Raw genomic sequence first — 13,235 nt, forward strand, 5'->3', positions numbered from 1 at the left:
CTCATTAACGCGCTCACAGCAACCACGCTCTTCACAACACTGTCACAGGCAGCCACACTTCAACAAACCAGATCTAAAAATACTTCAATAAAACTAATTGACAAGATATTTATTAAATTATTTGCTCACCTTCATACTTGAAACCTCATACTGTAAATGGTAACCCTATTTACCAGCCCCAGAAGAGGTAACGAGACTTAAAGCCAAAAAACTTAACACCCTCTCATACCTCTTCAGCAGACCACGCTAGAAGGGATTTTCTCAGAATTAAATTGTCTGACAATTGCCCTAGAAGAGGATGTCAGGCACAAGGCGACGGCAAGTGCAGCCATGCAGAGGTGGATGTGTGTGACAGAGACCCCTGCATCCCAGCCAACCAGCGCCGTGCCCACCACACCGCCACTGCCTACTCAGGCTCCCAGTTCACAGCACTTTGGAGCAGCTCAGCAGCCCAGCCAAGGTCAAACTGAAAGCAAGCCACCACAAAGTCCTACAGGTAGGTTGAGCCCGTAACGTTTACTGCTTTATATAATACATGGGAGAAATTTAAGTGCACAAACTGAGGTCCTACAATGAGATTGTGGGCGGCAGTCCTCTCTCAACAATTTGCCCAGTGTAATGCAGAGACAGGAATATAGTGCTCTCCAAGAGAGGTAAGTGCAAAATCATGAGCTTTACAAATAAAGACATTTCCAAAAATGATTACACTGGATGCATCTCCTTAGGAGGAAAAACCCTGCTGCTACCGCCAAGAACTTTTCTACAAACTGCAATGCCAAGTCTTGGCTCTTCTTCAAATTCTTGCCCTTTTCATCATAGCCAACTTTCCTTGTCAGCGCTTCTTTGGTGTAGCGCACAAAGCAACGCTGGCAGACAAAAGCTCCTTGCACCAGCCCACCAGAAGTTACCGTGCCCAATAGTCTATTTTCAAAGTGCCCCTCCTGCAGCTTCCACACAGGAGAAGGTTTTTTTTCAAGAAGCTGTCATCTAAAGCTTGTCATGAGATTCCTTTAAATTTGCCAGATTGAAGAGTTCTATAAACAGATGGATTAAGTGACATAGATTCTTAAAAATTTCAAATACTGCACTAGAATTTACATATCTATTGCCATGGGAACACCTCAACAAAAAAAAACTTATTTTCAAAGAAAACTGGCATTTCTTCACCAGGGGCTAAGGGTATTCAGCATTTCTGAAAATGGGGCGCCAATTTTTGTGTCTAAACAGGGACTGATCTAATATACAGCTATTAAGTTTCACGTGCAGTTCTGCTCTGAAAAGCGATTTTATATAAAGGCAGCACCTTTGAAAATAATCAGATCTGTCCTTTGTGCAAATTCAAGGCAATATATCCCAGCTTTAAAATAATTGTTTGCTCCCCTCAGGACAACGGACTATTTTACATTCTTACATCTTGAAGGATTCGGCCCATCAGAGTACATGAATGCACGGAGAGCACGAATGGAAGATACAAGGATATAATTTGGTACATAAAACCAGTTTCAGAGGTGAAATATGAAAGAACCTAACTTAACTGAAACATTTTAGTGTGCGGTCACAGGGCTGCCAGCATGAAACCAGAAGTAAAAACAAACCAAAGCCCCACTATATTCAGCTCTAAGCTGCTGAGTGCAGAAGTGAAATCTCTTAGATTACACATATGACACCACAGTGTTATTTTTACAAGTCAGGTTTCAGAATAAATCTACTTTATTGCTAGCTGCTATATTCAGAGAGTAAAAGATGCTGTAAAGTACTAAACTCCCAAGTTCAGGATCTAGAACATATACATGAATAAATTAATCCTTTAAAATTTAAAGACCTTTAAATTTTAGGCAGGATTACGATTTGAAAAGTATATTCCTCATACAAAAAAATTGTAACTGTATACTATATTTAGGTATTGTATAAAACGTATCAAAAATCCCAGCTCCCTCAGGAATCAAGCTGTTTGCCAGCAGGATGCGTCAGGGTGCTGCATGCGCCGACAGGCTCTGCAGCTGCCATTCCCCCTCCCAGGGGTTTTGCCTGCCGTGCTCAAAAAAAGTAAATGTTCAAAGACAGTACGCCCTTGCAAGTTTCATTTACAAAAAAAGCCCAGCAGCCAGAGCGGAGAAACCCCTGCAGTGCATTTCCTAAGGAGAGTGCCATGGCAGATCTGGCATTGTGCAATGGGCGGGATGCGCATCCTGGGAATCATGGCAGCACGTGTTGCCTCCAGCTTGGTGGGTGTGAATATACAGGCGAGGGGCTGCTGGGGTTAGTGTGATGGCAAAGGGAGATGAATTAGAAGGTAGGACAAAATTCACGGCAAACTGGACTGCATGTGGAATACATCTGAAACTTTCATCTGTGTTGCCACCATACAGTAAAATGTGACATAAAATGATAATTTAATCTTTGGGTCTGGCCCAGCCTGGACATCGGAGCAGATGCAGCAGCTAGTTTCCCTTTCTTGCTTTTATCTGTACTTGGCGTAATGCTTTCCTTTTATTTTTCCCACTGTGCAAGGCAGTGATTAATTCACAGATGCATGCAGGATGTGATCCAAACACGCAGGTAAGTCAATGGGCTCTGCACTGACTACAAAAGCCTTCACATGGAATTTGTATTTATTTATTCTTAAATCATGTAAGAAACTATTTCAGCTCTTAATGAAATATGAAAGTATCACACATTCTTCTTTCCAAAATGTCTTGAATCTTAACTGCTTTACAGTGAATGGGTTATGCTTGCTTCACTTTCAATAGGTATGTCTGACTTTGTCTCTTCCTATATAGGCAAAGTCCCGAAGCTGCATACTACCAACCACATCAATGGCAAAGTAAAGACGGAAGATAAAACTGTGCAGTGTTGGGAAAAGGTGCATTTAAAAAACCAAAAAAAAACCCACAAAACACCACCAAAACCAGCTAACCAACCAAAAAAAACCCCAAACTCAAAAAAAGGGAAAGAATGAATGAGTTTCATGTGGAAAAGGGACTTGAAGAACCTCAAGGATGGAAGGAAAGAAACAGGAGGGGGTGAAAGACACCGTGCATAAATGCCTGAAACTGACTCAATCGTGGAAACAAAAGCACCTCTCCCTCCCCAAGTCCAGGCAGACCAAGACCTTCACTGAGCAGCACAAATACTCCCAGTAAATCATCCCATTTTGAAAACCCACCTTCATCCCAGCGGCAGCTGCCGGCCCGCTGGGGTCCACAGCCTGGATGTGGCAGGGCTTGCTGCCCCGCACCACAAAGCCCCAGCCCACCGCATCACCAACGATCTGGAAAGAGAAAAGAAGGACATGATCACCATCAGGCAGCTCTGTGAAATTCAACGGGGTAACATCTAAATGGCTCGAGACAGCAATTTCAACATCTCTATATTTCAAACACGTAGGAAGGGATGTTATGTACAGGCTGCTGTATCACTCATGGGAAAAGCTCTATCCAAATCATTCCTCTTGCTCTTAATGAACTTTTTTGTGGAACTAGGAGACTGTAAAAATCAGTACTTCCAATGACTAGGTTAAAAAATGCCTTTACAGACAGGCTTTCTCTAATAGTGAGCAAGAATCAAAATTTCTGTCCCATCACAGTTTAGAAAGACATAAGTAGATACTTCACTTTGGGCAGGTAATCCACTCCTGTAAAGCAAATATTACCAGGAGCACAAAGACTAGATGAGTTTGTATAATACAAATGTTATTTGCTTTATGTAATTTTACACGCCATTTAAGTCAGCAGCATGACATTGGCATAAAGACAGGATAAACAAGCACAGCATCAGACCTGAAATGTGTGGAAACACTGATAATGGAGTTTGGGATTTTAAAGTACAAACCTTACCAAATGCAAATAAGCTCTAATTATCCCATCAGAAAATGTCTGTTTGGATTACCTTATGCATACAACATGCAGAAAATAAAGAAAAATACTGGAGACATACCGTAAAAGTTTTTCTTACATATGGGGCTCCAGGCATCAAGAGCTCATCAGCAGTCACGGGTCTCTTTAATACTGTGGAGGTACATAAATAGATACTCAATACCAACATTCCTCTGCAATTTCTCTTAATAAATAAGATACAGCATTGGGATACAACATCTTTTTTGGTCCCACTTCCATTACACGCTCTCAGTTCTCGCAGACTTGCTTGAAAGTAGTCACAGAGCCAAGGAAAAGACTGCAGAATAACCCTGAGAACAAATGATAAGATCTTTGGAAAATCAGGGCATTTTTTGTCTGCAATCAAGATCCACTAAACGCTATCACAAACATCAGAAGTGGCTGTTCCCGTGTCCAGTGTTAAAACAAGTGATCGAGCTTCCCGGCATGGAGCAGCTTTTCTTCCTGACTCGCTCTGTGCATGTTTGGTGCCCTCTGTTTGAATCACAGAATTAAGTAATAAGAAAGTCCTGGTTGGGTCAGGAATTACCCCAAGAGATTTCTGCAGTTTTAGGCACAGGCATCTAACTCCATCTTATCCAGGGACAGCCTAGGTAACCTCTAGCTGGCTGGGATTTTACATGAAAGGAAATACCAAAAAGTTTCTGCAGGTGATTCCCCACTGTCTTGCTATGTAATGGGGTAATTTTCCTCTGAACAAAGTCAATTTAAAGTTCTGCCAAATCAAATCAGTATCATTCTCTGTACCATTTTTTATCTGTCTATAAACACTTCACAAGATGGAGGACAACATAAAGATGTATGTCATTCACCATATTTTCCTACTTCACCTTTAAAATTATAGCTGCTTTTCGTTTAGCGATAAATAATTTTGATAATGTCTGCCTTTCCAGTCACAGGTGGAAGATAAAATTTCCCACAGATGGTATTTGAAGACAGTCTTGACTTTCTTAATGGCATTCATGGGAGTAGAGAGAATTCTAGCATACAAAACAATACTATATTTTTAAGCTTCCCATGGATTTTGACAAACTGCAATTTAGCCAGCATTACATTTTGCAGAGCATGCCTGGTCAATGTAAAAAAAAACTGAATGATTTTGCTCATTCGACAAGTCAGAATCAGGTAAATCATCCACACAGGACACCTTTGCATGCCTCCCTTCATTATACCTCCAGAAATCTATCTTTGTTTGACGATTGTTTTTCTACATGACTGGTCAGGTCGTGACCTGGGATTTTTTTTCAAGTGTTTGCCTACAAGAGATCTTACCTGACAATAAATATACCTCTGCCTTGTGTTTATTAGCATGCAGTTCAGCAACATACTACTGGTCTGGATAGCAGGAAACTGTGAAAAAAATCACTTTATAGTCCAGCAGAGGAGTAAGAATTCCTCTGTAACATTTACATCTGACAGCCTTATGTTAACCTAAGCGAGATAACATGTGGATCTGTACTTGTGCTATGGGAGAAATTACCCTACATTGCTGGTAATTTTATAATTCTTAAAACTATGTTTGTTTATAAGCCCGTTGCTGTCTCCTTTCAAGTATGAGTCTGTTAAAGCTATTCAGAATTTGAAAACTAGTCCTAAGGGAGAATTTATTTTAACAAATAAAAGAATTTACGCAAGGGCAACATCAGCCTCTCCTTTTTCTTCCAGTGTTGTGTAATCAGCTGCATTAAAATAAACTTGTTCTCACTACTCCTGGGTTGACACTTCATATATAATCAGAACCATAAAGGAATGGAATAGTCAGCATACTTCAGATAACACACACGTTCACCGACAGTGCATGAATGCTATTTTATCTGTCCCAGAAAGTTTTCCAGGATGTAATTAATGATGTACTGGGGCCAAAGAGCTCCCCATATAAAACCTATCAGAGCATTTCTGGGAAGTATACCTGAGAGATATTCTGCCAAAACATGACACTGTGGCACTCTTTACATAGGGGTAAACTCGTTGCATATAGGGTACTTATTGGTACACGTATAGGGTACACATTGGTAAGTGGTGCCGAATGCCCAGCAGCAAGGTACTCCAAAGATGCAACAACCACCAGCTCTGTGAGCATTGCCCTGAGCTGGGCAGCAGGTCTGGTGTAGGTGGTTATGGCTTCTAGGTGTGCAATCCTACAGAGTCCCTCAAATTATTTTAATTTAGAGCTTCATACTGAATTCCCAACAGAGCCTAAGGAGAGAGAAGGAAATGCACTAAAAGGAGAGAGGAAGAAAATATCCTCACAACTATGCCTCTCATTCTGATGGCCACTCTGCACTGCAGGAACGACACGCACTTTAGCTCGCTCATCTCCGGATTCAAAACATTGTCAATGTTTTGAAGGGGATTCATGTAGCACTTGAGTAATCACTTCAGATTTCAGCATCCCTTCAAAAGCAAAGCTTACACATATCCACTGAAGCTTTCCCCCGTTGCACAACACTTCCCCACACCACTGGCAGAGACCAGGTAAATTTGAAATAGTAAGGAGCACAAAGGGCAGCAGGGACTCTACTTTGAAATTCAGAGCTGTTTCTGAGGGAAACAGAGAGGCTGAAACAATACCTATTCTGGTCTGCTTCCCCCTTCCCAGATGTACAGTAAGAAACAATTTTGAACTGTGGAAGAATGGGTGTGTTTAACCTTCTGGCGTGGGGTAGGAAATCCTTTCAAAAGGAAAATAAGCTTCAACGCTTCTTTTACCTTCCTAAACAGACTGGTGTAAGACCTAAACAAATAAAAATGTTGAAATGGTCCCTGACAGGCTGAAGCAATGCTGCCTCTTTTTTTCAGAGGCTGCTGTTTTCGGAGTTGTGTTATTTCATAGCAACTCAAGTGGCCACTGGATAGTTAAACTCTCCTCTGACTTTCACCAAAGGAATGTCTCTAGGAGGAGATTTGAATCGGTTGAGAACCTGGCTATGAAGAGGCAAATCTGGGCCTCTGACTGCATGTCCTCCTAAGAGATAAACTGCAGCTCAAACCACAATTATGGGCTTGATGCAGAGATTACTGGAGGCAGACGTCTGGCTTGTGTTCAGCAGGACTTCAGGCTAGAAGATGAGTCCCCTCTGACCTACAAAACCTGTGACACTGTCAATTTTTTATGTATCCTTGAAAAGATAAACCTAAGACACGATGCAAGGCATTCTTCACATGGCCTTCTCCCCAAAGCGGTGTCTGCACCCTGGCTCCTGTGCATTGTAAGGGATGCTGGTGCTCACCGGATTTGGGGTTGCAGAGCACAGGAGGACTGCTGCTGAGTGTGGGGCTACTGCTGAAGTACCCGCTGCTGCCACAGCTACTCATGCTGCTCCTCCGTACTGCCGACACAATCTTTATCTCCTTGGTGGGACTCACTACAAATAGAGAATATACAGAGAGAAAGAGAACCGGTATCAATTATTAAACTAGTTTCCATGGTTTCTTTAAAACAGCAGCAATAAACCATGTTTTCACTGACAACACTGGGAAGGGGTTAGTGTGTTCTACATAGAATCATAGAATGGTTTGGGTTGGAAGGGACCTTAAAGATCATCTAGTTCCAATCCCCCTGCCATGGGCAGGGACACCTTCTGCTAGACCAGGTTGCTCAGAGCCCCATCCAGCCTGGCCTTGAACACTTCCAGGGATGGGGCATCCACAGCTTCTCTGGGGAACGCGCTGCACCAACCTCACAGTAAGGAATTTCTTCCAAATATCTGATCTAAATCTACCCTCTTTCATTTTAAACTCATTCCCCCTTGTCCTACCACTATGTGCCCTTGTAAAAGTCCCTCTCCAGCTTTCTTGCAGGCCCCCCTTAGGTACTGGCAGGCTGCTATGGGCTCTCCTGCATGAATACAATACTGTAACTAACACAATGGCTGAACTGCTCCCATTCAGTGTCTTCCAGGAGGCTTTTCAATGTAGGGAAATAAGTTTTTCTAGTTTTCCTTTTACTTTGCATTTATTCTTTCAGTTCTTACCAGATACTGCTGTACAGCTAACTCTGCAGGACATCTTCCCCTCACTTTTACTCTTCTTGAAAACTCCACATAGAATGTATGACGAATTACTTTGGCCTTGGTGGATTTTAACCAGCTCTGTTTGTTCGTTGACACCGAATTTTGATCAGCATCTGAAATGCTACTCATGGAGATACAAAAACACCCCAGGGAGCTAAAGATCTGGTAAATTGAGTGAATGGAAAACCCCTATGAACAGGGACACATAATACCCAGCCCTGCTTTCTTTTCAATCACTGAAACCCTCGTCCAAAAAGGATTTTTTAATATCCCGTGGAGTTGCCCTACAGACAGCAGTATAGTTGATGAGTCACCTGAGAGAAAACTGGTGTGTTTTCTGTTGTCATGGTTCTGCTTGCGCAGGCAAAACGGGCTGTCGTGGCTTTCTGGCATCAAGCGGGATTTCTCAGTGAGGAGCTCCATTAATCGCCGCCGGCGGCGGAAATTCATTCTGCACTGGTAGAGCAGGTTGTTGTCCATAAAATGGTGCTTGTTGGACACTAGAAAAAGAAATGGATAAAAAGTCTATGCCTGGTAGACTGAAATCAGAGCATACCGGTCTGCTATGTGTTCCCTGCGTGCCTCGCTGTAAGGAAGCAACGCTTTCTTGCAGGCTCAGAAAAAGGAGAAAGGTCATCAGCTTCATACAGGTGGCTTCAATATACAGGCTTTTATAGCATTGATAACAAGAGTAGGAAATTTAGTGGCCATTGCTGACAGGAATCTTTTACACTACTTTGACTAATGACAAGCACTTCTTATTGTCAAGTGGAAATGGGAGTACTTTATCTTTCTGTGACAGGTTGCATAGCGGTCCATCTCCACGCATGGTTCCTCTGCACACCGTTTGCTGCTGCTGGTCACTATAGACCAGACTTAGCTCCTTAGAACAATTTTCTTTTTGTTAATTCATCAGTCTAGGGCAGCCCCTTGGAGCTCTGACTACCTTGTCCGGAGCTACAGGGCAGCAGAGAATCAAGACCTGTGTATTTCCTCTGTCTTGTTCACCACAGACACTGTGTCCCAGACGCTTCCTGCGGGCCACTTCCCCCCTTCATACGGATACATGAGGTTTGGGAACAGGCAGCCAGCCAAAAATCATTTCTTACATAATGAACAGAAGCCTTAATTACAACCTGTTTTGACATTGAGAGCAAATCCCAGGTTGCTAGTGTCGGAGCAAGAGCGCCGAGCCAACCCGCAGACTACTGCAGCATTGCCGTGACATCCGTGTGTTCGCTGCCACTGATGCTGCATCTCAATAGCGATGAAAAATGCATTAGTTGGATGGAGCTCTGTGCCAGGTCTCGAAAGCGCTCCGACTCCTTCACGGCTTAATCAGAGGAAAGCCCTTGGGAGTACTCCCTGCGTTAGTACTGCAGCATCTCAGATAGCTGCAGTAGATGTTTTGGCTGCATTTTGCCCGTCTTCACCTAGCTCCTGTGATCACGTTCCACAGAAATGATTTCCCACAGTTAGCCTTTTCCATGAAGGACCTAGATTCTGGATTTAACCAGTTTATAAATAGTTTATAAATCACATTTCTTCCAATATTGAATTGTAAGAACTGGTGGGTTATATGTATTTATATACCAAGTGTAAACAGCAACACAGATAAGCACTCAGGGGTCAGTGAAGTCTTTGAGCACATGACTCAGTCATTTGGCCTCAGCCTCCTGCTGCAGACACTGAACTTCTGCCTTGCTCTTTGCTCTGCCCAACACACGGGGTCCAAAAGCAGCAGAGCCCAAGGTGCTACACCAGATCCAGAGCCTGGAGCGTTGCTTTCCCTTCATCCTCATCTCCAAGGCATTCTTAACACCTCTGTGTGTCTCAGATTGATCTCCATGAGCCCCACAGAAGTACATGACATACATGACAGCCTTGCAAAAAAAGGCTGTATTTAGGCATAAACTGCCAGTATGTCATTTGATGCGTGTGAGCTGACGGAATAGCCTTCAAGAGGAAAAAGCCAAGTCACCTTCTCCAGTATATTCATGCCACGGATGTCAAGACATTCAGATATTAAATAAGATGCCAGTCCTACATGTGATCCTCAGGGCATCATACGGATACAGAAACTGCCATATGGGGTCAGACTGTATGTCCGCCTTGCAAAGAATCATATCGCTTGCCTGCCTGGGCCGCTGTCAGATTGGGGACACTGATGGACATTTGCCTTTGGGACAGAAGGAATAATCAGGACACAGGAGCTTTCTGACTGCAAATACTTGTGCCCACACTGCCATGCAGACCATCTGCCCCAGAGCCCCACAGCTGTAAGGTATTGCTCAGAATTTTGAAAAAAGGTAGAGGTTTGAAACTACATTTTTTCATGAATAAAGCAGAAAGGTCATGCCAGTCAGCCAAACTCCAATGTTTCAAGTACCACCTACACAGAAGACCCTTGTTAGCTAGATTGCCTGGTTCTGTTGAAGAGCTTTGGAAAAGCCACTTGGCTTTTGTCTACTTCATTTTGGTGCTGAACCTGTTGTTTCCTCAAATCAGCCGTACGCATCCTCCACGAGCAAAATGGCTTTGCTAAGTCAAATTTAGCATTGCAAGCAATTCCTTACTGTGTTCTGACACGTTGATTACTGCAGGCACACACTCAAAAGTGCATCTCAAAAGGACACATATAGTATGCAATACTATTAAACAATGCTTATAACATTCATTATTTTTGAAGAACAGGAATAGTGAAGGAGAGATTTGGAGACTTGCCTACATACACAGAAGGGTTTGCCATCAGAGGCAGAGTTAGCATGTAGGAGTTCACAGCTACCAGTCTCATTTTCAGATCACTGACACAAGAAGTAAATGTACCAATATCTAGCAATATCCTACCACATTATCAGAACAACCCGATGTAAACACAAAATAAACTTATTTCCTTTTTTTTTTTTATGCCATCTTAAAGAGTTACCTGAAACTTAAAAAGACAAGTACTACTTATTCAGTGCACTACTGGGGTTCATAAACTTAAATGAAAGGGGCCCCACAAATATTCCCTTGGAGGTAGAATTATTGTTGCCAACCATTTGCAATATAAGAAATATCAGTATGGGTTTTGATTTAAGTTAAATATTATGGCACTACAGCTTTTAATTAAAACTATTCTGTTTGTGTCATTAACTGCAGTGCTCTGACAGTCTTCAGAAATGACGATAACCAGAGATCTACACACGCTTATGTTGCAGACATTGTAAAGCACTCTGAAATTCTAGAATAATTACTGACGATGAAACTAGATAATGTAAACTTCCTTATGCCAAGATACTGAATATATTTTAGAATAACAATACTTGTTTTGACTGAAATCTTGTAATATTTATATACTTACAATAGCAAAGCTGAGGTCTTACGTCGAGGTAATTCATCCCCACTGTAACTATTTTAGTCCATGGAAGGGCGAATTTTTATACAACAAATGAATACAAGTGGAAAAGGTAAGACCAATGACTGTATGTGGTAGAATATTTGTATATGATTTACACAACAAAGGGTTTGTAGCCAGAATGCTTATGACAAGTAGCATTAGTGCAGAATCTGGAGTGCTCATTGACTTCCATGGTTTAATGCATAGTTTAATTTCTACAGATAGTTCACATTTCACGTAAGAGTGTTACAACAGCAGCATGCATCCTCAGTTTGAGCAAATAATGTATTTGTAGCAACATGTAACTTCCTGCGTATTCAAGAAGAAGATAAAAAAATAAACAGGAGTAGTTAGTTCAGACTGCCTCCTTGTACATACCTCATCAAATAAAATATATCACCAAAATTATTGGTGTGCCACATGGGGCTTTTTTTTTTTTTTTTCAAATCTGACATATTTATGATTTGGGATAAAATGTCCATGCTGTGCCTCTGCCCAAAGATAAGAGTATCTGGGATGGTGTGGAAAAAGGGATTTGCAGACCATGGATCAGAAGGAAGAGGTTGAGAAGGGGGAGGCAGACACTGGAGCAGAGCAGCCTACCGCTGAAACACTCCTCAGGTGCAGCGACTGACTTTCAGCATTTGCCAGGAGGAGCTACGCATTCCCTTGTCCTTGATAAACCACAGCTATGTGAATACCAGAAGCAGAGTAGGCACAGAAGGTTGTTTTTGTTACGCTTAGTCCCTGCTGGGTGAGCGGTGCTGGAGCAGGCACGGGTGCTCAGCTCAACTGCTGTAACAGTCTGTGTTTTGCTGCACTCAGCAGAGAAAAGCGGGAGTGAAAAACTTTTCTGAGCTGATTGCAGAATGCGGAAAGGACTGCACAGACTTGCTTGGGAGGGATTTCTTTAAAGGTAATTTAGAGGTTGTTACCTCGAGCTAACACGGAATGTTGACTCAGAAGTAGCAGCAGATAAAACCTGTGGCAGCTGACAAGGCTCTTGCTCCATGTATCTGTCCCTCTCGTGGAAGTTGCTGCCTCCAAGTACGGATTGACTTAACTGCTCCGGAATTAGTTCACTGCCTTTCATAACACAGAAGAAACGCAAACTGGCACCCATTTCAGTTTGTCTTAAAAAGTCAGGCCACGGCTTACGAATATCAGGACCTATATTTGTACATGATAAGGGTGATGTAAAGAGCAAGGTGGGGTGACTTCATGGGTTTCTTGTTCCAATTTAATTCACCGGTGTTCATGTGGCAACACGTTCATGTTACCACATGCAACTTATGAAACAGAATGAAATGCACTGAAGACAGCAAAGTGAAAATACAGTGACTGGCAACCTCCAAAATCATAAAAGTAGCATATATGGTCCTGGAGGCAAAAGCACCAACACTAATTCACAGTTACCAACATCAAACTTTGGAGATATGGTCACAACCCACCAGTCTAATATCCCACAGGCACAGGCCATAAAATTTCTCCCAGAAACAGAATTGGAAAAGTAACCTTTAAATCTCACAAAAAAAATTGTTTATTCATACTTTAAAGCAGCCTGTAATAGCCACTTTACCCTTTCCCTGACAAGCTGTTCAAGCCTTCAGTTACATTCCCTGCCAGGCAATAAAGATTTAACTCAAGGCTGAATTTGTTTAACTTTAGCTGCTAATCCCTGGGCTTTGTCACACCTTCATCAAAAAGTTACGTAAGATCTGATAAAAAGTCTTTGTAGAGCGATCTATGAAGTGAAGGCAATGCTCAAACATATCTTTGATCAGCTGAATAAATAACATCTCTTAAATTCTGAGGGGGGGGGGGGGGGGGGGTCAGCCCTCCTTGAGTCCTCTTCAGAATTTCTTTACCCTTTCTACAAATCCACTTATCAGAACTGCATGGCCACAGTTACAGCCCCACTCCCCTTCCCTTACTTGCTGTTGTACT

At 42.4% G+C, this 13,235-nt stretch overlaps 1 protein-coding gene across 2 annotated transcripts in view; it reads right to left on the reverse strand.

Annotated features, from left to right (window-relative positions):
- The window catches only part of DEPTOR (DEP domain containing MTOR interacting protein), a 76,106-nt gene that overhangs the window by 16,781 nt on the left and 46,090 nt on the right, over positions 1-13,235 (reverse strand). For both annotated transcript variants that reach the window (XM_055704047.1, XM_055704046.1), the window contains 4 exons: positions 8,224-8,409; positions 7,127-7,261; positions 3,937-4,007; positions 3,167-3,271 (listed from right to left, as the gene is read on the reverse strand). In XM_055704047.1, coding sequence (XP_055560022.1) covers positions 3,167-3,271; positions 3,937-4,007; positions 7,127-7,261; positions 8,224-8,409 — 497 coding nt within the window. The remainder of the gene's footprint in view (positions 1-3,166; positions 3,272-3,936; positions 4,008-7,126; positions 7,262-8,223; positions 8,410-13,235) is intronic.

This window comes from Falco cherrug, chromosome 3 (assembly GCF_023634085.1).
Source record: "Falco cherrug isolate bFalChe1 chromosome 3, bFalChe1.pri, whole genome shotgun sequence".
Classification (NCBI taxonomy): domain Eukaryota; kingdom Metazoa; phylum Chordata; class Aves; order Falconiformes; family Falconidae; genus Falco; species Falco cherrug.